We start from the raw sequence: 24,035 nt of genomic DNA, 5'->3' as shown, positions 1-24,035 counted from the left end.
ACACTAATCTCACGATACGGTACGATACACGATATTGAGGTCACGATTACGATACGATATTATAGCAGTATTTTTTTAACAACCTTGAATGAGGAACATTTGACTGGAAAAAATTGTCTTTTATTTGAAAGACACAAAATACAAAACAATGCTGTGCGTTTGCCCTATTGTTACAGTTTGTAATGCTTTATAACTGTTTAAGTTTTAAAGAGAAAGCCAGGCCAACCATTTTCCACAAACTGAACTAAAAGTAAATGTCAGGTTTGCATTATGCATCTTCAGTTTCATACAAGTACAAATATTTAGCCACAAACCGAATAGTTTCTCTCATGTATGATTTGACTTTTTTCTTTTCCAGAAATGTAACAACTAAAATTAAATAAATAAATAAAAGTAAATAAATAAACTATGAAAAGTCCCAAACTCCAAAGTCAACATGACTGTTATTGATCTTCTACCAGAGCTCAGAGCTTCACCTGCTCCAGCCTGAGGCCGTAAGGTGAACCCTTTTATCGTTTCATCCTCACACCTTCGGGGACGACACAATCTTTACATCATAAAAAACATTGATTCATGCTCACCCTAGAAGTAAAAGTTCGGAGCTCAAAACCCCCCAAGAGTCCCGTGATCAAGCAGACAGTACCCCAAGTAAGCTACATCTTTTTAACCCAAATATCCCAGATACTTGCATTAAATGTAAAGAACAAAAGGGATCTTTATTCCACTGCATGTGGGAATGCCCTCTGATACTCGGTTTTTGGACGAAAGTGTTGGACCTGGCTAGTCAAATCATTAATAAAGAAATACCTCTAAAACCCAAGTTATGTTGACTGAATATTTACCCAGATGATTTTGTGTCCTCAAAAAATGATAAATACTTACTCAATATTTGTTTTTTGGAAGCCAAAAGATGTATAGCCTGCTCATGGAAAAAAGAGAAACCTTGTAAAACTTCACAATGGTTGACAGGGATGTCCTTTTACTTTGCTTTAGAAAAGATAAGCTACACCTCAAAGAACAAGCTCCACATAATTTGGAAAATCTGGAAGGTTTTTTGTAATTTCGTTGAGAAAAAGGATATTGAAGCAGATGGTTGGAATGATGAGTTGAACTGAAGACTGATTACTGATTTATCTTTTCATATTTTTCCGATTTATATTTATATATATATATATATTAAGTGTGTATATGCACAGGTAGTGGAACTGGCATCTTCTGACATTCTAGTTTTTTTTTAGTTTTTAAAAAATATATTTTTCTATTATTATTAATGCTATTATTAGTGTTGTTGTTGTGCCTTCATGTTCTGTGTTGTTCATTGCTTGTAAAATATCAAAATGTGCAATAAACAGATGTTTAAAAAAAAAAAAAAGAGTCCCGTGATCGGGATGCAAAACGGTACTAGTTTCTTCTGAGCGTAGTCAGATTTTGGGGCAGCAGTAGCTCAGGTGGTAGAGCAGGTCGTCCAATGGTTGGTGGTTCGAATCCCGCTCTGTCCCAGTTTGCTGTCATAGTGTCCTTGGGCAAGACACCTTACCCACTTGCCCCCTGTGAATGTGTTTTGAATGTGTATGAATGTTTGGTGGTCGGAGGGGCCGTTTGGCGCGATATGGCAGCCACGCTTCCGTCAGTCTGCAGGGCAGCTGTGTCAAGGTTGACATGCCCCCCAGCCTTCAGTTTCTGTCTTGCCCCGCCTGTGTCCCATCTGCCCTGATTGTGTCTGCACCTGTGTCTCGTCATGTCTCGTTATCCCCTCAGTATATCTTGTCTTGTCATTCCTTTGTCCCCTGTCGGACCGTACTGTGCTCCCCTCCATGTTTCCTGTTTTTGCTCCAGTTTTGATCCCTGTTCCTGTGTTAGTTTATAATCCTGCCATGCAGGGCTTTTGTTTTTGGCCCTTGCCTTTTGGAATAAACCCTTTTTGTTGCAAACTCCTGGCTCCTGCTCTCCTGCACTTGGGTCCTAACTAAACTGAACCATGACAGAACGGTCCGACCAGGTGAACCCAGCGGGAGAGTACCTCACCCTACTGGACTTCCTCTGCCGAGAAGCGGCTAAGAACGTGCGCTGGGCCGAGGAGGAGTATTGGGACCCCTTTTGGGGAACACGCCTGGCTCTGGGTGGGCCCAGGAGCCTGCAGAGGCAATGACGACGGCGTCAGCGCTAGCCCCAGCTTGTTCCGGCTCCAGCTCCTGCTCCTGTCCCTGTTCCAGTGGTGGTCCCGGACGCACCTGTCCCTGTTCCAGTGGTGGTCCCGGACGCACCTGTCCCTGTTCCAGTGGTGGTCCCGGACGCACCTGTCCCTGTTCCAGTGGTGGTCCCGGACGCACCTGTCCCTGTTCCAGTGGTGGTCCCGGACGCACCTGTCCATGTTCCTGTGGTGGTCCCGGACGCACCTGTCCCTGTTCCAGTGGTGGTCCCGGACGCACCTGTCCCTGTTCCTGTGGTGGTCCCGGACGCACCTGTCCATGTTCCAGTGGTGGTCCCGGACGCACCTGTCCCTGTTCCAGTGGTGGTCCCGGACGCACCTGTCCCTGTTCCAGTGGTGGTCCCGGACGCACCTGTCCATGTTCCAGTGGTGGTCCCGGACGCACCTGTCCCTGTTCCTGTGGTGGTCCCGGACGCACCTGTCCATGTTCCAGTGGTGGTCCCGGACGCACCTGTCCCTGTTCCAGTGGTGGTCCCGGACGCACCTGTCCATGTTCCAGTGGTGGTCCCGGACGCACCTGTCCCTGTTCCAGTGGTGGTCCCGACGCACCTCCCCATGTTCCAGTGGTGGTCCCGGACGCACCTGTCCCTGTTCCAGTGGTGGTCCCGGACGCACCTGTCCCTGTTCCAGTGGTGGTCCCGGACGCACCTGTCCATGTTCCTGTGGTGGTCCCGGACGCACCTGTCCATGTTCCTGTGGTGGTCCCGACGCACCTCCCCATGTTCCTGTGGTGGTCCCGGAAGCATCAGCCCCTGCTCCGAGGACCCGTGTCCCCCCCCAGCCAGCTCCGAGGACCCGTGTCCCCCCCCAGCCAGCTCCGAGGACCCGTGTCCCCCCCCAGCCAGCTCCGAGGACCCGTGTCCCCCCCCAGCCCGCCCTGGATGTGGACTGTGGGGACATCTGGAATCTGTCCCTTGAAGGGGGGCCGGCGCCCCTTGAGGGGGGGCCACGGACCCGGGCTCCCCCGCAGCCAGCGCCCCGGACCCGGGCTCCCCCGCAGCCGGCGCCCCGGACCCGGGCTCCCCCGCAGCCGGCGCCCCGGACCCGGGTACCCCCGCAGCCACGTCAAGTTCCAGAGCCACGTCAAGTTCCAGAGCCACGTCAAGTCCCCGAGCCACGTCAAGTCCCCGAGCCACGTCAAGTCCCCGAGCCACGTCAAGTCCCCGAGCCACGTCAAGTCCCCGAGCCCAGCCAAGAGTCCCCGTCACGCCCCCCGCCAAGACCCAGGCCTAGGCCTCGGGGACGCCCCCCCGAGCTGTCTCGCCGGCCTGCCCAGTCCCCAGGACGGCCCCCGGAACGTTGGCCATGTGTTGGCCTGGTACTATATTGTGTTTACTAGTAAACACAATATATTCATATTAATAACCCAATATCAGCTACAGTTTGTCACCTCCACGACACGTATCGTGACGTTTTTGTATCGTGAAAGGCCCCGTTTCCACGTAGCAAAAACGGTGGTGTTTTCATGCGTTTTGGCCGTTCGTTTACACGAAAACGAAGCTCAAAGTCACCAAAAACAATCATTTCTGAAAACTCTGGCCAAAGTGGAGATTTTCAAAAACTCCGTTTTCACGTTTGCTTGTAAACAGACGGGTTCGGACATTTAGGCTTCAGGCTTCAGAACGTCACATTATGAGACAGAAACGTCACCAGCATCATTTGTGCGACCTGTGTTTACAATGTGTTTGGCCACCGTCAATATTTTCTTGTATTTTACCTGTTTTATATTCTAACGTCACACTTAAAAGTAACTCCACTTCTCTGTCACTCCAAACGAAAGACTCTCGTTCCGTCTTGGAAGTAATTGGCAGTCAAGGCTGATTTATGGTTCCGCGTTACACCAACGCAGAGCCTACGGCGTAGGGTACGCGGCGACGCGCACCGTACGTAGGCTACGCCGTCAATATAACGCGGAACCATATTATTCAGGCTTCACACGTGTCATTTGTTGATGTTTTTTTTCAGGATTCTGATTGGCTAGCATGACTTTATCTTCTCGTTACACTGCCCCCTGCAGGTTTGGCTGCTCATAGCACCGTAACAGCGGGTTCGTGTAAACGAGGATATTTTTCAAATCGCAGAGGGGGAAATATCCGTTTTTGTAAATATCCAGCTCTGTGTAAACCTGGCCTGAATGCGTTGTAAGAGTCTTCAAAGGCATCAGCTCAGAGAACAATGATCAGCTGTTCATAATCTAATCATGCTTCACCGATGTGTCCAGGGTGCTTATCTGGTGGGCGTATCGGACCCCAACAGTACAGCTGGTCAGAAGGGCCTGGTGGACCCGACTCAGTTTGCCCGGGCCAATCAGGCTATTCAGATGGCCTGTCAGAACCTGGTGGACCCGGCCTGCACCCAGTCTCAGGTACACGCTGACCTCCCTTCAGCTTCAAGCAGCGGTCAGTCTTTGTTCCAGTGAGTTTTGATGTGTTTTCACCGCCTCAACACAGGTGCTCTCTGCAGCCACCATCGTGGCCAAATACACCTCTGCGCTGTGCAACGCCTGCCGCCTGGCTTCCTCCAGGACTCCTAACGCCGTCGCCAAGCGACAGTTTGTACAGTCAGCCAAAGAGGTGGCCAACACCACCGCCAACCTGGTCAAGTCCATCAAGGTTTGTCATGTTACACTGCAAAATCTTACCAGGAATATTTGTCTTATTTCTAGTTAAAATGTCTGATTTTTTGTCAAAAAAATCTCATTACACTTAAAACGAGAGTCATCACCAGAAAAATAACTTATTTGACAATTTTCACCTGTTTCAAGTAAATTTTCACTTGAAATTTGTAGAAAAATCTGCCAGTGGGACAAGATTTATCTTCTCATTACAAGCAAAAAAATATTCACTGGCAGATTTTTCTACTTATTTTAAGTGAAAATCTACTTGAAACAGGTGAAAATTGTTGTTTTTTCCAGTGATGAGTCTTTTTTTAAGTGTAATGAGATTTTTTGACTAAAAATGAGACATTTTAACTAGAAATAAGACAAATATTCTTGTTAAGATTTTGAGTTTTTTGCAGTTTAGTTTCACCGTCAGCTCCAGGAAAAATAAATAATGGATTCCCTAAATCAGCTGCATTTTGAAAGAGTGCTGAAAACATGATTCTTTTCTTTAGTTGTGGTTGGTAATATCTTAAAAATATAATATGCTTATTACGTATTGCTAAATTTAGTGATTGAGTATGTACTTGTATTTGTTCAGTACTGTAATCAGCGTTATTGAGATACATTTTGAATCAAGTAAAAGCCTCTGCCACTCCACAAGGAGAAAATCTTACTCTACACCAACCATATTTTGCCTGTTTAGAGTGCAGTGTAATCAGTTTTTTGACCATATTTTGCCTTCTGCTCAATTTAGTCGTAATATTGTAGCCAGTTGGGAATAAATGCTGCAAAATAAAACCAGAAAAAACATCTGCACAGAGCAGGATGTCAAAGTTAAACAGGAAGGCGTCAGCTTATTTTGAGTCAAGTCAGTTCACAAAACACATTGGTTACTTGACTCTCTAATGTAGTTTGTTGAAAGTTTCTGAGGGATGTCATGTACCTCTGCAGGCTTTAGATGGATCCTTTAACCAGGAGAACAGGGAGAAATGCAAGGAAGCAACCGGTCCTCTGATAGAAGCTGTGGACAACCTGACGGCGTTCGCCTCCAACCCGGAGTTCGCCAGCATCCCTGCTCAGATCAGTCCTGAGGTTTGTCTTTATCACCCCGACACACGTACATGCTGGCACCACTTAAGATTACTTTCTTAAGTGGTGCCAGGATTCTTTTTTATCTCTTAATGTATCAAAGACAAAGGATAGGACAGTGATTGACGAACAAGATGTATAAATTGTAGAGTCCTATAGGTATCTGGGAACTATAATAGACAATAAGCTGACATTTGAGAGTAACACCAACTTAATTTACAAGAAAAGTCAGCAGCGTCTGTACTGTCTTAGAAAACTGTCCAAATTCCATGTTGATTCATCCTTGATGTCCATGTTCTATCGTTCTTTCATTGAGTCTGTATTAACCTTTTCTTTCATTTGTTGGTTTTCATCACTTAGGGTAAAGCAGAAAACTGTTCTTACCAAGGTGGTTAATGTCTGTAGTAAAATAACTGGCTCTGTTCAGGTGACTCTACAGGACCTGTAGAACAAACAGCTGTATAGGAAAGCAAAAACTCTCCTATGGGACTCTTCCGTCCTCTACACCAAGAGTTTCAGTTTCTTCCATCGGGTACATTGCTCAGACTTCCACTTGTCAAAACTAACAGATATAAACATTATTTTGTACCTTCTGCATCTCCTTCTCAATTCCATGAGGAAAAGGTAGCTGTTGTGGTGCTTGGATTTTTAGATTTAAACTCGTCGTTTACTATGTGTATGTGTGTGCTGCAAAATGAATTGCCCCATTGGAGACAAATAAAGTTATTGATTGATTGATTGATTGATGCTGCCACACTGAGGTGGAAACCTGTATTGTTACTGGGGTTGTTATGAATGATGGAGTAGGAATTATTTTGAGCATGTTCACTCTCTGCTCTCTGATTCCCTGAACGCATCACAGAATTATTTAAACTACATATAAATTAAATGATATGGTAGGATAGGATATTGAATATTTTTGTTATTAAACTTTTTATTAGAGAAATAAAGTCAGTTATACAAGATTCACATCATTACAGTATCAATTGGGTATTTTTTTTTTCATAAAAAAAGGAGAAAAAAGAGGTGGAGGAGAAAATAAAAAATCAATCAATCAATGAATAAATAAAACAAATCATCAACCAAAATCCGATGTACAGTCAATCCAAAACTAATACCAAATTAAAGCTGCAAGCAGCGATGAACGGGCCCTCGCACTCACGGCCACCGCCCCCCATAAGCATATCAGACATGACACCACCGACGACTTCCTATGTCAAACCATTCAAAAGTTATAGCAGAGAAAAGTTTTCTAGGGGGCGCTGTTGAGCCGTTAGGCCACGCCCATTAATGCAAACCATGAAATATCAAATTTATCGCCAGGCCTGGCTTGCATGCAAAATTTGGTGACTTTTAGGGAACTATCAAATATGGACCAATCAGATGAAGGGGGGGTGCGCTTTTTGGCGTCTAGCGTCGCCACGGTAACGCTTTTGAAAGAGAAAAGTAATGCGCGTCGTCGCAGGATGGAGACGCATATTTTGATGTATAACACACCTGGGTGCACGTTACAGTTCGGGCCGTATTAACTGCCGAAGGAATGGCATAAATTGTGCCAAAATTACACGATTATTTCAAAATGTTCAAAATGGCCGACTTCCTGTTGAGTTTCGGCCATGGCTCCAAGAGACTTTTCTTTAAGTTGCGACATGATGCAGTTGTGTACCGATTTTCGTGCATGTACGTCAAACCGTATTATGGGGCTTGAGGCACAAAGTGTTTTCTGTCTGAACCAATCAGATGAAGGGATGGTGCGCTTTTTGGCGTCTAGCGTCCCCACGGTAACGCTTTTGACTGAGAAAAGTAATGCACCTTGTCGCAGGATGGAGACGCACATTTTGATGTATAACACACCTGGGTGCACGTTACGGTTCGGGCCGTATTAACTGCCAAAGGAATGGCATAAATTTCGCCAAAATTACACGATTAATTCAAAATGGCCGACTTCCTGTTTGGTTTCGGCCATGTAGCCAAGAGACTTTTCTTTAAGTTGCGACATGATACAGTTGTGTACCGATTTTCGTCCATGTACGTCAAACCGTATTGTGGGGCTTGAGGCACAAAGTTTTCTAGGGGGCGCTGTTGAGCCGTTAGGCCACACCCATTAATGCAAACCATGAAATATCAAAATTCTCGCCAGGCCTGGCTGGCGTGCAAAATTTGGTGACTTTTTGGGGACGTTTAGGGGGGCAAAAAGGCCCTCCTTTCGTCAGAAAAATAATAATACAAAAAATACGAAGAATTCCTACAGATACAATAGGGCCTTCGCACTGTAAGTGCTCGGGCCCTAATAAATAAAAAAAAAATCTTTGGTACACCATCAGCACAAGTTATCTGTCAACAACAATAGTTATAGAACCAATATATACATTTACCTCATGTAAACTCTTTGACCTTCATATATATCTGTAAACAAAACCTTTGGTTGATAACTGTACTGATAATAATAAAACAAAATGTAATTGTAAAACAGTAAAATATTGCATCCAAGTATAATTCTTTATGAGAAGAAAAAAATGAAAGAAAGTTAAGAAAAATAGCAAACAAACAGATGAAAAGAACTATCTGAGTGGAGTTAGGAACTGGGGTTTGTTTTAATTATGCATCATTCAGTAATATATTTAGATGTTGTGATAAAACGAATCCAGTTTTCCCAGAGACTATCAAACTGGTTTTGTTCCTGACTTAAAAAAAAAAGTTAGCTTCTCCATTTTAAAGATATCCTGAACAACCTTAATCCAATCTTCAACTGTTGGGGAATTATTTGACAACCAGTTCCTTGTGATCGCTTTTTTGCAAGCTAGTGATACAATATTGTGTAAGTATTTGTTTTCAGGCCCCTTGACAGTGTCTGGTATTAATCCTAAAAATAAAGTTTAAAATTTTAATGGAATCACAACTTTCATGATTTTCTCCATGGTCTGTTTAGTGTCTTTCCAGTATTTTAAAATAATTGGACAATCCCAGAACACATGGAAATGTGTAGCCTTATTTTATCCGCAAGATCTCCAGCAAGAGGTACCTGCTCCAAGGGAGCTAGGATATTGAATATTTTGATGTAAATGTTTTTATTGTATAATTTTCTAGGTGCAAAAATCATTCATAGTAACCACAGTGACGATACAGGTTTCCACCTCAGTGTGGCAGTTTTTGGAAACTGTTTACAAAAGATCCAAGAGTAGAAAATATGGCCTTCCTAAATTGCCCATAATTCAGGAATCTTATACCTTAGATCTTGTCATGGTTATGTAAGGGATAATGCCCGACGAGGTGTACATTATCATAAATATATGGACGACGTGGGGGCGTGAACCTTTTTTGCCTCCGTGAAGTCCATATATTTATGTTAATGTCACCTGGAAGGGCATTATCCCACTTATACCACGGCCACTTACCAAAAAACATAAATATTAAATCAGTTATTCATGCTTTAATGTGTTTTCAGTTGAAATCATTAGTTTTATAACAAGCCACAGCTGAGCGGCTGAGCGAATTATTTAATCTCTCGTCTGCAGCGCAATGATATTAAAGTTATCAGGCAATTTGACCGAACTTTTTTTCTAGGTGTATGTTATCGTTTTTAACCTACACCTGCCAGCCAATCAGAATCGAGTATTCACGTGGTATAATAAACGGAAATAGAACGATAAGCACACAAGACGTCTTCATCCCCGATCTCCATCGTCTGTTCAGGGCCTGGCTGCCATGGAGCCCATCGTGGCGGCAGCAAAGACAATGCTGGAGAGCTCGACGGGTCTGATTCAGACGGCCCGCTCTCTGGCCGTCAACCCCAAAGACCCGCCCAAGTGGTCGGTGCTGGCGGGACACTCCAGGACCGTGTCCGACTCCATCAAGAAGCTCATCACCAACATGAGGTAACCTGTTCCCTTACAGGCTGTTCTGGTTCCTCTCGTCTTATGATGGAGAGGCCAGTGGCGGAGCAGCGCGGGTCTCAGTACAAAGGGGGCGGAGCATTCTCCTTGAGCCCTTATGATAGTCATTTTTTATTTATTTTTTTATTTTTTTATTTTTTTCAAATATCTTTTTATTGACGGCAAAGTATAAGAGAACAGTTATACATAAAGTAGTGCTGGCCAACGATTAAAATATTTAATCTTAATTAATCCATGATTTCTGTAATTAACTGCGATTAATTGCATATTTATTGCATATTTATTCACACATTTTGTGCTGTTCTAAATTACCTTTAGATATTTTTTAAATGTTTTTAATACTGTTAACAACATGAGAAAGGGCAAATATGCTGCTTTATGCCAATGTTTATTCAACTTTACACAAAAAAAGCTTTTGACCTGAATGTAACATTCCTTCATAAATACAAACACAATGTAGTCCCCATTGCACATGTAATGGGAGTAACTCAGCCGTTTCCTCACCTGAATCCTCAGTGCGAATCGCAGTGTGCGTGCGCCCGTCTGTGTGCGGGGGGCATTGTTGATGTAAAGCGTTGCATTTCTTATTTTGTAAGAAAAGCGCTTAACAAATGAAGTTTGATTTGATTTGACTCGTCCTTTTTTGCAAGCTGCTATTCAGGGTTATCTGATTTTGAAGGGGGGGGGGGCGGAGCGGCGCGGCGCTCTCTGGTATTTGAGACTCGACGTACTTCGATGGTAATTCATTTCAAATCGATGGTACATGTAAATAACTTCAGTCTTGTCCAGTGAACCATCTGGCATCTTTTTGAAAGTGAACTTGCTGTTCAAAAGTCGCTTTTCATTCTCCATCTTTCAGTCCACCAGACTTTTCCTCGAACTACGGGTGCCGTCAAGCGCCTGAAATGATATGCACCTTTTTTTTCTTTTTTTTTTTTTTTTCAATCGTGCGTTAAAAAAATTGACGGCGTTAAGAGAACGTTAAGTTAACGCGTCGTTAACGCATCAACTTGGACAGCTCTAACATAAAGATGATATTTTTTGCTTTTTCACAGAACATACATACAAATATAAAAAATATAACCAAGGGTGAAAGTAGATTAAAGTTCTTGCTGGTACTACGACCTCAACCTTCACCTTGTTCTCCTCCCACCATCAGCTTCTTCATCCCTGAACACGCATTACATTTTTTAACGCCTGTATGGTGCAGAAATTAGAAACACTTGACACTGTGTAGGCCTATAGCAAATGATTTATTTGAATGGTGTAAATAAAGGCCAGTCCGGACCAAGGATTGTCACAGAATAATTTGTAAATGTTGACAAAACTTTCAAAATCATAACAATTTGTTTTGTTTCAAATTAGAATACATTTACAGTTAAATTATTCAGCAGCTAAACACTTAACAAGTCTCTGTCTTTGAATTTTCAGAACATTGGGCACATAAATGAAAGAAGAGATGATGATGAGTAAAATGTCTCAAAATGGCTCTTACAATGTGTGCATTGAAATGGAAGATAACTTCTTAAGCATTTTTTTCATCAAAGCAAAACACAAACACAAAACACAAAAAAAAACGTTACTTCAACATTTTTTACGCTTTTTTCTTTTTTTCCTGAAATGAGGAATGAAAACCAATCACAAATATCATATTTGTGATTATTTGGCTTGTGATTATTTACCAGCATATTTGAAATATGCTGGTAATGTGTCAGCTAAGATTCAGAATCGATTATCACGATTTGATTAAATCTGATTCGATTCAGATATCGATTTGGACATGTTTTTTGAGCTGTTGCATGAATTGTATGACGCTGTAGTTCTGCAACATATTACTACTAGTATTATATTGAGATTCAACAGCAAGTATTGCAGCTAATGATGCTGTAAGGACCAATCAGCTCCCAGAATGCTGATAGAACTGCTTTCAGAAACATCGTGGGGCAGAATTACCAAACAGATCCAGGGAGGAAACAGAGACGGATGAAATCACTTTTAGTTTTTCCCATTTATGAGAATTAGGTTTTTCGCATTTCATGCAAATGTAACCCCAAGACAGTATATAAAGCAAAGAAATATAGACAATTTATGCAATTATAACTGAAAACTTTAATGTTTTCATACCTTTAAACATATGTAAAGGCAAAAACAACAAAACATTCCTTTTTTGGGCATAAACCAAAAAAATACCAAAAGTTGTAATGTAATGATGAAAAAAGATTGATCTTTAGACATGTGAATTGATTTCTACGAATTAAAATAAGAATCGATTTAGAATTGGAAAATCGATCTTTTCAACACAGGCCTAGTAAAAATGACATGTGTCTTTTTATCAGGTTTGTCAGGTACAGTTCAGCACTTATGTACCGGTAATAGGTGGTTTAACAGAATGCCTGTAAATGATGTGTGCAGAGAGAAAGCTCCTGGTCAGCGAGAATGTGACGAGGCTATTGAGGTGTTGAACGGCTGCATCCGGGAAGTGGACCAGGCCTCTCTCGCTGCCATAAGCCAGCAGCTAACGCCCCGAGAAGACATTTCTATGGAGGTAAAAACACGCTGAACCATCCCCCTGTCTTCCCTGTCAGCTTCCTAAAGCTGGATTCACACTGAAAGCGTCAAAAATCGCCTGCATCTCGCTGCTTGGTGCGTTCACACTGAAAGCTGCATGCACTGTCGATGCCTGCAGTGGGCGGGGCTTCAAGCTGCAGAACTGGAGGGAACAAAGTGCATATACATATATCTATATATCTATATATAGCTGCACATCTTCAGTTTCCTATTTCATCATCACACTTTGGGAAGCCTTCTTTATATTTTAACATTGTTTCCGCATAGATAAGAGTGAGTTTGATGCTCCTTAACAAGTTTGGATCAACATCAACCATCATCGTTGGTGCCGGTGAAGCTGCAGTCTGTCTGCGCTGAACACTGACACAACAGGTCGGAGCGGATTAGGTCATATTGTTTAAACTGTGTTTTGCGATTAATAAGCACGATTTTTAATTATTTTGCGTTGGATCAATGTAGCAAATAAAATCGTTGGGACCATCCAGCTCCTCACCCATCAGTTACGTGTTTCACATGAGTTCGGGTAAAAACGTCAGTCAGATCAGCAAAAATGTCAGTTAGTTGGATGAAATATAGTAATTCCTGATAAAATAAGTTTGTTAGTGCACAGCTCTGCTCATGTACGCAAGTGAATGAGTGTACGTTTGTGTGAACATGAAAGTACAATCTGCATTGAGGCTTCTCGCTTCAGGAATGATTGGACGCTGCCTCATTTAGTTGAGATTTTTCAACTTCAAATTGACACTCTGGACGCGCTGCTCGGAACGCCTCTGACGCCTCCGATGCCTCTCGACGCGCACTTTCATAGAAAATGAATGGCAGCCGGACTCCTATGTGACGCTTTCAGAGTGAATCCACGGTGACAGCTCCTGCCAGGAGGATGTGGGGAAAGTCCCTTTCTTATTTCTTTCTCTGTCTTTGTGAAGTTTTATGAACTGCTGTGCAGTCTTCTTACAGTAGGTGTCTCTACGTTGCAGACTCTTCATGAGCAGATGGCCGGCTCGGTTCATGAGATCAGTAACTTGATTGATCCTGTCGCCGTGGCTGCTCGATCTGAGGCCTCGCAGCTCGGACACAAGGTAAAACTCAGTACCTGTACCTGTCTGTAAAGTCCCTTTTATTTCAGAGCAGGGGTCTTCAACCTTTTTTGGCCCAGGGACCCTTTGGATGAGAGAAAAACAGCAGGGACCCCCGCTTGTAATTCTTATTTTTTATTCCCAGTTTAAAGCTGGGCATACAGCCCCATCTCAAACTGGTCTCACACTGTACGACCTGATGCTCTGATGCTCCGTCTGCTCACACTATACGATCATAATCCTCCCGTCTGCTCACACTATACGTTCATAATCCTCCCGTCTGCTCACACTATACGTTCATAATCCTCCCGTCTGCTCACACTATACGTTCATAATCCTCACGTCTGCTCACACTATACGTTCATAATCCTCACGTCTGCTCACACTATACGTTCATAATCCTCCCGTCTGCTCACACTATACGTTCATAATCCTCACGTCTGCTCACACTATACGTTCATAATCCTCACGTCTGCTCACACTATACGTTCATAATCCTCACGTCTGCTCACACTATACGTTCATAATCCTCACGTCTGCTCACACTATACGTTCATAATCCTCACGTCTGCTCACACTATACGTTCATAATCCTCATGTCGGACTTCTGTTACTGGAACTGCAACGTCAAAAAGAAGTGGAAGAGGAGGAACCCCGAAGTGGGAGACACCGAAGATGCTCAGCAAAAACAAACGCGCCGTACCCTACGGCGTAGAATCTGCGTTGGTGTAACCCGGAACCATAAATCAGCCTTTAGCAATTTGTGCCATTCTGTGTGGCCATGATTGGACCAGGAATTGGCTGGGCAGACGTGGGAAATGCAGTCTTTTTTTTCTGCTATTGAAACATGATTTGTAATGTGAATTTGCAACACTTTAAACTACAAATAATAGTTTTTGACGTGACATCAGAGATTGCGCATGCTCTCTGTGAAAGGATGAGTCCAATCGGGTCGTAGCTGCTTCAACTGTGCGATTCCTTCACGAGGAGCGACCAGGATTTCAAACACGTTTGATTTTCTTGCGAGCACACGATGTGTGATCGGGAGCTCATCGTGAGGTGTTAATCTCTCGTCGTGAGGTGTTAATCTCTCTTCGTTACCCCACGTATACTGCACGAGGCACGACCAACGATTGGGTCGAAATCCGGCCCAAAAAATAGTCACACGAGTGGAAAATCGGTTCAAAACGAGCCGACAATCGCACAGTGTATGCCCGGCTTTAAGCCTGGCTTCTAATAACTTTTGAATGTGTTTTATTCTGCTTCTATCACCTTATTAACCAATTCCTGACTGGGTTATTAGCCACATGTGTTTACGGTTGATGAAACTTTGTCCTCGTCAGACGTGGAAGGAGTAACGTTAGGCCGATCTGGAACGTTACAATCTCCAGCTTTAGGCTTCATTATTGTCACTAATTTATCCTTCAGGTCTAACTAGCGTTAAATATGAAATAGACAAGTCAATTTCACAACAAATTTTCTTTTCTTAAAAAGCTAGCTAGATTGTTTTTTCACTCTAAAATTTACATTAGTCACATGACTCACGTCATGGGAATCATTTATGTGGAGTTGTAGACTAAATAGTTATTGTCAAAAGTAGATTATTATCGCCTGTTAATTGAGTTTTCTGTTAATCATATATATATATATATTTAATCATATATATATATATATATATATATATACACATACATACATATAGCCTATATATTATTTATTTATTTATTTATTAACTCTCACAAATTATTTTGGTTAAAATTGCCTTTATTTCTTTTGAAGTTGGAGGACCCCCTGCAGTACCTCCGCGGCCCCCCTAGGGGTCGCGGACCCCCGCTTGAAGACCCCTGTTTCAGAATGTTTTGAACTTGCCGTCATGAATCATCTGTTCCTCGTACCTGACCAGGTCTCGCAGATGGCCAGTTACTTTGAGCCGCTCATCATGGCAGCCATCGGAACAGCGTCCAAGATCCTGAGCAGCCAGCAGCAGATGGCCGTCCTGGACCAGACCAAGACGCTGGCGGAGTCCGCCCTGCAGATGCTCTACACGGCCAAGGAGGCCGGAGGAAACCCCAAGGTACTGGAAGCTGGAACTGCTCCACGACATTCCTCTCTAAGCCTGAACTTTGCCAACTAGGCCTGTGTTGAAAAAATCCATTTTCCGATTCTAGATCGATTCTCATATTAATTCCTAAAAATCGATTCTTATGTCTAAAGATCGATTTTTTTTGTTATTTATTTATTTATTATTTATTTTTTTTCCCATCATTTTCGCCAGGTGAACTTTAATCCCAGTAGTTGGACACACAGTTTGTCATGACACTTCTGAAAAATGCCGGGTGCTTCATGGCAATATGTGTGCGTGGTGACAGAATAAATTAGATAAGCTAAAATGATTTGTTTACTGCATGAACTGTTGCAATTTCTTTCTTTTTTGCACTTTAAATGGATATTGAAAGGCCTGTTTGAGTTATTTATTTCTTAGTTATTTCACAATAAATATTGTGAAATTATTATTTCAATAGTTATTTTACAGTCATATAATTCAGGCAACAGCTCAAAAAACATTTTAAATAACACTAAGCCTAATCAATATCGAATCGATTCTTGACATTTGAATGGATCCCCAGCCCTATTGCCGACCCATAATCAGTGTTGTGCTACTTACTGAAAAATAGTAACTAGTTACCGTTACTAGTTACTTCATTAAAAAGTAACTCAGTTAGTAACTCAGTTACTTAGACCAAAAAGTAATGCGTTGCTATGAAAAGTAACTTTTTAGTTACTTTAAATAAAAACATTATTTTAAATGCTCCCATTAATGCCCTCTAGCCTTCATTTCAGCAGGTTCTGTATGGATTTGCACATCACATTTGTGCATCGTGTTCTGCATTCTTTTTTTTTTTTTTTCTTCTTCCCTTGTCTGCACACATATTAATGATTGATACGATGACGGTAGAAACCAAAAGTATATATATGTGCATTATTACTATATTTAATATATATACATATATATACGCATACATATGCGTACACATACATAAATATACACATACAAACCCAGTGGTTTTTTTTGTTTTTTTTGGGGGGGGGACATCCGCTGCCAATCCAGGAAGCAGGAACACACGGAAACATGCGTCAAGCACTGGAAATCTGCAACAAAAAACCACAAACAAAACACGAAACCGGCACGGAGCCAACCAAAACAACAGCAATCGACCTCAATCTTGAGATCTGATTGCAGTCTGAGCTAAGCTACCGCTACCGCTACCTAACCCCAAAAACTAGTCAGCCAGCATGCAGGTGAACAAGCCAGTGTGTATGTCTATGTGTGTGTGTGTGTGTGTGTAATAAACCAAACAAAGCTCTACCTGAAGTGTATCTATAGTGGGGGAGGGGGGGGAACAACCCCGCCACCCGTGAGGGGCCCCCACGGCGCGGGAAGAAGCAGCAAGGGATCCCGCGGACCGCGACCCAGGCAATCCCCGGCCACCCGGTCCGGGCCGGACACGCGGCCAGGAGGCCCTCACCCTTCAGGCCAACGACCCCCACCCGGCAGGGGGCCAGCCGTGTTCTGCATTCTGCATTCTGCATAAACAGTCTCCCCGCTTCTTCACTTCCTGTGTCAATAACGTTGGTTGCTTAGCAACAAGCTGAGAATGGCCAATGAGCTTCAGCAGCAGCTCAAGAACGGGACCTTTGATGAATCGTTCATTACAGTCTCAGATATAATCCATGGTGTCGGTTTATAAGAATCTTCTTGCCCAGAAGAAAAAAAGAGCGACAACAACGACCCATAACTATTTTCTTCTCTGGTAAAAACACACCTGCACCGCGGCTTTAGGAGAAAAAGACGCTACAGAGTCGGGATGCAGCGGCTCAGAAGAGCAGTGGAATACGTGCTGATCTCCGCAATTTGAAGCCTTCTATAATAATTGTAGACGGTAGAAAGTACCGGGATAGCCAGATTTACAAAAAGGTGAACGAAAAGTTACGTGAAGCAGCATTTGTACGAACGCCAGATCAGATCAAGCTCCGCTGGAAGACGCTGAAAAAGGAGAACTACAGGGCCGAGAAACAAAACCACTTCTACTGGGCTGTTGATTATCCGCCGTGCTGCTGTTATTGTTGTTGTTTTGGATTTGGATACAGGAAGAAGAAGCAGAAATGACGGGAATTGCATCATGGTGTTCTCCGTGCGTCGCTGGTTTGATCCAGATATCCCAAATGATTAATTACCATGTATACAGGGATAACCCTGTTTGCTCACGCATGGAAACACATTATTCCCAATGTTTCAGTAACCGGAATATTGACCGTAACCCCAATTTTGACTGCATGTAAACGTAGTCTGGGTTTCCCCCCCCCCCTGCAGGCAGCACACATGCAGGACGCCCTGGAAGAGTCGGTCCAGATGATGAAGGAGGCGGTGGACGACCTGGGCGCCACGCTGGCCGACTCGGCCAGCGCAGCAGGTGCAGTGGGAGGGATGGTGGACTCCATCAACGATGCCATCAACAAAATGGAAGATGCACCTGAACTGGAGTTTGAGGGCACCTTTGTGGACTACCAGACTACTATGGTGAAGACGGCCAAGGCCATCGCCGTCACTGTGCAGGAGATGGTAGGAAATTTTGACAAACTGTTTGATTTGATTAACAAGCTGTTATCCAGTTTCTTCTGCTCTCATTACAAATGATGAGCATTGTCTGTGCAGCAGTAGAAGTTTGCGCTGTGTTGCTAAATATTTTTGGCTAATGGAAGACTGTGTAAGTTAAAAAGTATAAATCCGGGTACAGACCCTTGTTGGACTCCATGGCGCTGGTGTCAGTAGATGCATCACCGACATAATTAAACTGGTTTGACAAGTAGGAATGGGTGATATTTTACCGTTCACCATAAACAGTCAAAAAAAAACCCCACGGTAAGAATTTGTCATCTCGCAGTAAAAACGATAAATTCCCGTTGATGACGTTTTTGTGTAAAGCTGAAGGAAGGAAGGAAGGAAGGAAGGAAGGAAGGAAGGAAGGAAGGAAGGAAGGAAGGAAGGAAGGAAGGAAGGAAGGAAGGAAGGAAGGAAGGAAGGAAGGAAGGAAGGAAGGAAGGAAGGAAGGAAGGAAGGAAGGAAGGAAGGAAGGAAGGAAGGAAGGAAGGAAGGAAGGAAGGAAGGAAGGAAGGAAGGAAGGAAGGAAGGAAGGAAGGAAGGAAGGAAGGAAGGGAGGGAGGGAGGGAGGGAGGGAGGGAGGGAGGGAGGGAGGGAGGGAGGGAGGGAGGGAGGGAGGGAGGGAGGGAGGAAGGAAGGAAGGAAGGAAAATTCCCATTGGTGTAGTTTAGTATCATTTAGTATCTTTTAGAGCAGTGTTTTGGGGGCTCCAAAGACTGAATGTGGTGATAGATTTATAGTTACAAAGGTGGAGTTGAATTGTTTTTCTTTTTTATCGTAATTTTTATCGTTTTCGGGATAAATGCCAGAAATTGTGATATTTTTTTTAGTCGATACATGATCGGTGTCGGGTGTCAGAGGAGAGGATTATTGACCACTTTGAGTGCTATTTCTTTTATTTATTTTGTTTTCATTGTTGCGGCTGTTGGGTTTTTTTGTGCTAGTATTTGTTATAAAATGAATAAAATACATGTTAGACTCCACAAACCAGTATAACTCCCAGTGTAACTGATATTTCTCTCTAGGTGACCAAGTCGAACACCAACCCAGACGACCTTGGAGGACTGGCCAACCAGCTCACCAACAACTTTGGAAATCTGGCAAATGAGGCCAAATATGCAGCTCTTACGGCAGAGAATGATGAAGTAAGTATCATGTTACGTTGCCAAATTGTGCGAAAAAGACAGTAATTGGCTTTTAGGGTAGGTTGGTAGAAGGTAAAGAAAGTAAATTAAGCAGAATAATGTACGATTGTTTAATTAGACTGTACAAAGCAGATGTATTTCAGTCACCATGGATTCGCCAGGTGAACTTTAATCCCAGTAGTTGGACACACAGTTTGTCATGACACTTCTGAAAAATGCCGGGTGCTTCATGGCAATATGTGTGCGTGGTGACAGAATAAATTAGATGAGCTAAAATGATTTGTTTACTGCATGAACTGTTGCAATTTCTTTCTTTTTTGCACTTTAAATGGATATTGAAAGGCCTGTTTGAGTTATTTATTTCTTAGTTATTTCACAATAATTATTGTGAAATTATTATTTCACTAGTTATTTTACAGTCATATAATTCAGGCAACAGCTCAAAAAACATTTTAAATAACACTAAGCCAAATCAATATCGAATCGAATCATGATAATCGATTCTGAATATTAAGAATCGGAATTGAATCGATTCTTGACATTTGAATCGATACCCAGCCCTATTGCCAACCCATAATCAGTGTTGTGCTACTTACTGAAAAATAGTAACTAGTTACCGTTACTAGTTACTTCATTAAAAAGTAACTCAGTTAGTAACTCAGTTACTTAGACCAAAAAGTAATGCGTTGCTATGAAAAGTAACTTCTTAGTTACTTTAAATAAAAACATTATTTTAAATGCTCCCATTAATGCCCTCTAGCCTTCATTTCAGCAGGTTCTGTATGGATTTGCACATCACATTTGTGCATCGTGTTCTGCATTCTAAACAGTCTCCCCGTTTCTTCACTTCCTGTGTCAATAACGTTGATTGCTTAGCAACAAGCTGAGAATGGCCATGGACTCTACTAGTAAAGCGGATACTGGATGACTGTGGTTTATCTCAAACATGGAATAACATTGACTGGTTGAAAGTAACTGTTGAGCAAAGGTTGAAAGATCAATTTCTGCAAAAATGGCGAAGTGAACTCTATAGGATGAACATCATGTGATATTTATGTAGAGATTAAGCAAGAGTTTAACCTAGAACAGTATTTATTATGTCAAAATCAAAAGTATAGACAGGCCATTTGTAATTTTAGGATGAATAACACCAGAATCCCAAAAGTCACTGGAAGGTATAACGGTTATTATTATTATTATTATTAGTATTATTATGGAATGTCTGGAATGTCAACTGTATTGGAGATGAGTTTCATATTTTGGTCGAATGAAAAAATGCAGATATAATGAATCTCAGACAAAAATATTTACCAAAGTATTATACAAACAGACCATCCATGTTTAAATTGATTTTGTTACTACAATCTAATAAGTGAAATGTTATTTATAAATTAGGCGCCTTTTTGAAGAATGTCCTTCCTCTGTTCAAATGATGTTTATTTTGCCAAATTGAGTATTTTAATTGAACATGTACAGCCCGCCACTTGCTATGAATGTACAATTGTTTGTATACTTGTGCTCCGTACCATGTGATAATGGTCGTGAGGTAAATTGATGATGATGATGATGATGATGATGATGATGATGATGATGAAAAATGCTTTTACAAAGGGATTGAATGAACCGGTCATGCCTTTACCTCTTCCAGATCGGTTCCCACATTAAGAAGCAGGTGGGCGAGTTGGGCTTCACCTGCACAGGTTTGGTGACCAAAGCTGGAGCTCTGCAGTGCAACCCCAACGACTCCTTTACGAAGAAAGAGCTGATTGAAAGTGCTCGCAAAGTCTCTGAGAAGGTCAGACAACAAGCCTTAAACGCAAATTTGTGTATTGAGTATTTTGTTGTGGACGTATTTGTGATCTATGGCTTCATACACTGCAAAAACTCACAATCTTACCAGGAATATTTGTCTTATTTCTAGTTAAAATGTCGAAAAAAATCTCATTACACTTTAAACAAGAGTCATTACCAGAAAAATAACTTATTTGACAATTTTCACCTGTTTACATAAATTTTCACTTGAAATAAGTAGAAAAATCAGCCAGTGGGACAAGATTTATCTTCTCATTACAAGCAAAAAAATATTGTTGCACTGGCAGATTTTTCTACTTATTTTAAGTGAAAATCTACTTGAAACAGGTAAAAATTGTTGTTTTTTTTCCAGTGATGAGTCTTGTTTTAAATGTAATGAGATTTTTTGACTAAAAATTAGACATTTTAACTAGAAATAAGACAAACATTCTTGTTAAGATGTTGAGTTTTTGCAGTGCAGAGGCCAACCTCTGCTCCTGTCGTCCCGTAACGACTGGAGCAGAATCTAAACGGCTCGTAGATCCAGCGTCCTCTCAGCTCCAGCTGGTTCTCTGTGTGCAGGTCTCCCACGTGTTGGCGTCCCTGCAGGCCGGTAACCGTGGCACCCAGGCGTGCATCACCGCGGCCAGCGCTGTGTCAGGAATCATTGCAGACCTCGACACGACCATCATGTTTGCCACTGCCGGCACTCTGAACCGAGAAAACGCAGAGACCTTTGCTGACCACAGGTACAAGCGAGCAGCAGTGTTGTGCTTGTTACTGAAAAATCGTAACTAGTTACCGTTACTAGGGATGGGCGGTATGGACTAAAAAATCTATCACGATAATTTCTGGCATTTATCCTGATAACGATAAAAAAAAATACCATTTCAACTCCACCTTTTCAACTATAAATCTATCTCGCTCTCAGATCCGCCATGTTTGTTATACAAACACGTCATCAATGGGAATTTATCCTTTTTTCTTTCTTTCTTTCTTTCTTTCTTTCTTTCTTTCTTTCTTTCTTTCTTTCTTTCTTTCTTTCTTTCTTTCTTTCTTTCTTTCTTTCTTTCTTTCTTTCTTTCTTTCTTTCTCTCTTTCTTTCTCTCTTTCTCTCTTTCTTTCTGGCTCATTTATTTCCTTCCTTCACGTACGTTGTGCGTGGATTTAACACAGAACCATAAATCAGTTTTACACAAAAACGTCATCAACAGGAATTTATCGTTTTTACCGCGAGATGACAAATTCTTACCGTGTGGAATTTTTTTGACTGTATATCGTGAACGGTAAAATATCGCCCATTCCTACTAGTTACTTAATTAAAAAGTAACTCAGTTAGTAACTCAGTTACTTAGACCAAAAAGTAATGAGTTACTATGAAAAGTAACTTTTTAGTTACTTAAAAAAAAACTATTATTTTAAATGCTCACATTAATGCCCCTCTAGCCTTCATTTCAGCAGGTTCTGTATGGAGAATAATACAAACTGTTGATCAACTTGACAGTTTCAATTCATTTGCATTCAAATCACTGAAATCTACCATGCATTATGGTCTGTACAAACAAATCTGACACAAACACAAAGCTATTTTTAAATGGCAATTTATTTAAGTCAGCCATAAACTTAACAAACGCGGGATTTCTCAACTCAGCAAGCAGCTCAAGAACGGGACACTTTGAATCGTTCATTACAGTCTCAAATATAATCCATGGTAGAATGTCGGCTTATAAGAATCTTTTTGCCCAGAAGAAAAAAGAGCAACAACAACTACCCATAACTATGTTCTTCTCTCAAAAAAACACACCTGCATCGCCAACACAGTCTCACTCCCAGCTTGTCAAAAACCGACGCTTGGTCAGGGCCCTTTGGCGTTAGTTTCTGACGCACAAGGTCACCCTCAGCGTCAAGCACCGACGCAGCGGGCTCTCAACAGATTCTAATGTAACCCGGCCGCGTCGTTTCAAGCCGCTGAGAGCATCAGTCCCATTGGATAAGTGAGGACCGGCCGCGTCGTTTCAAGCCGCTGAGAGCATCAGTCCCATTGGATAAGTGAGGACCGGCCGCGTCGTTTCAAGCCGCTGAGAGCATCAGTCCCATTGGATAAGTGAGGACTGGCCGCGTCGTTTCAAGCCGCTGAGAGCATCAGTCCCATTGGATAAGTGAGGACCGGCCGCGTCGTTTCAAGCCGCTGAGAGCATCAGTCCCATTGGATAAGTGAGGACCGGCCCCGTCGTTTCAAGCCGCTGAGAGCATCAGTCCCATTGGATAAGTGAGGACCGGCCCCGTCGTTTCAAGCCGCTGAGAGCATCAGTCCCATTGGATAACGGAGGATCGGACACACGGAACTATTCTAATTACTGTCCGTTTTGACGTTAACTGCGATTTTCACAATGATATCTGCAACATTTCTTAAGGCAGAAACACCACTGTATCCTTGTTAATTACACAACATTAGTGGGTTAATTTCCTGCACATCAATTTTCATGTTTTTCCCTTCGATTCTGAGAAAGAAAGAGTTGTTTTATCAGTGATGGATAACTGTAGGCAATACACTACCCATAATCCTCAGCTACCGTTGCTATAGAGACGACGCCAGTCCGCTTTGCTTGACAAAATCGTTTTAACTATTTATTCCAAAATTAAACAGAATGTGAATGTGAGCAAGCATTAATTAAAAGTGATTGATAATTAAATCGGTGTCTAAAGAAATCAACCTTTAGTTTCAGCTAAGCCGCGTCGTTTCAAGCCGCTGAGAGCATCAGTCCCATTGGATAACGGAGGATCAGACACACGGAACTATTCTAATTACTGTCCGTTTTGACGTTAACGGCGATTTTCACAATGATATATGCAACATTTCTTAAGGCAGAAACAGCACTGTATCCTTGTTAATTACACAACATTAGTGGGTTAATTTCCTGCACATCAATTTTCATGTTTTTCCCTTCGATTCTGAGAAAGAAAGAGTTGTTTTATCAGTGATGGATAACTGTAGGCAATAC

At 42.2% G+C, this 24,035-nt stretch overlaps 1 protein-coding gene across 1 annotated transcript in view; it reads left to right on the top strand.

Annotated features, from left to right (window-relative positions):
* The window catches only part of tln1 (talin 1), a 256,414-nt gene that overhangs the window by 176,494 nt on the left and 55,885 nt on the right, over positions 1-24,035 (top strand). The window contains 11 exon segments of the mRNA XM_061734635.1: positions 4,431-4,574; positions 4,660-4,821; positions 5,763-5,903; positions 9,594-9,775; positions 12,206-12,338; positions 13,339-13,440; positions 15,341-15,511; positions 17,810-18,058; positions 19,123-19,242; positions 20,891-21,037; positions 21,616-21,782. Of these exon segments, the coding sequence (XP_061590619.1) occupies positions 4,431-4,574; positions 4,660-4,821; positions 5,763-5,903; positions 9,594-9,775; positions 12,206-12,338; positions 13,339-13,440; positions 15,341-15,511; positions 17,810-18,058; positions 19,123-19,242; positions 20,891-21,037; positions 21,616-21,782 (1,718 nt within the window).

This window comes from Cololabis saira, chromosome 11, assembly GCF_033807715.1.
Source record: "Cololabis saira isolate AMF1-May2022 chromosome 11, fColSai1.1, whole genome shotgun sequence".
Taxonomy (NCBI): domain Eukaryota; kingdom Metazoa; phylum Chordata; class Actinopteri; order Beloniformes; family Belonidae; genus Cololabis; species Cololabis saira.
The sequence above is the reverse complement of the archived record's forward strand: the minus strand, read 5'-3'. Positions and strand labels throughout refer to the sequence as shown.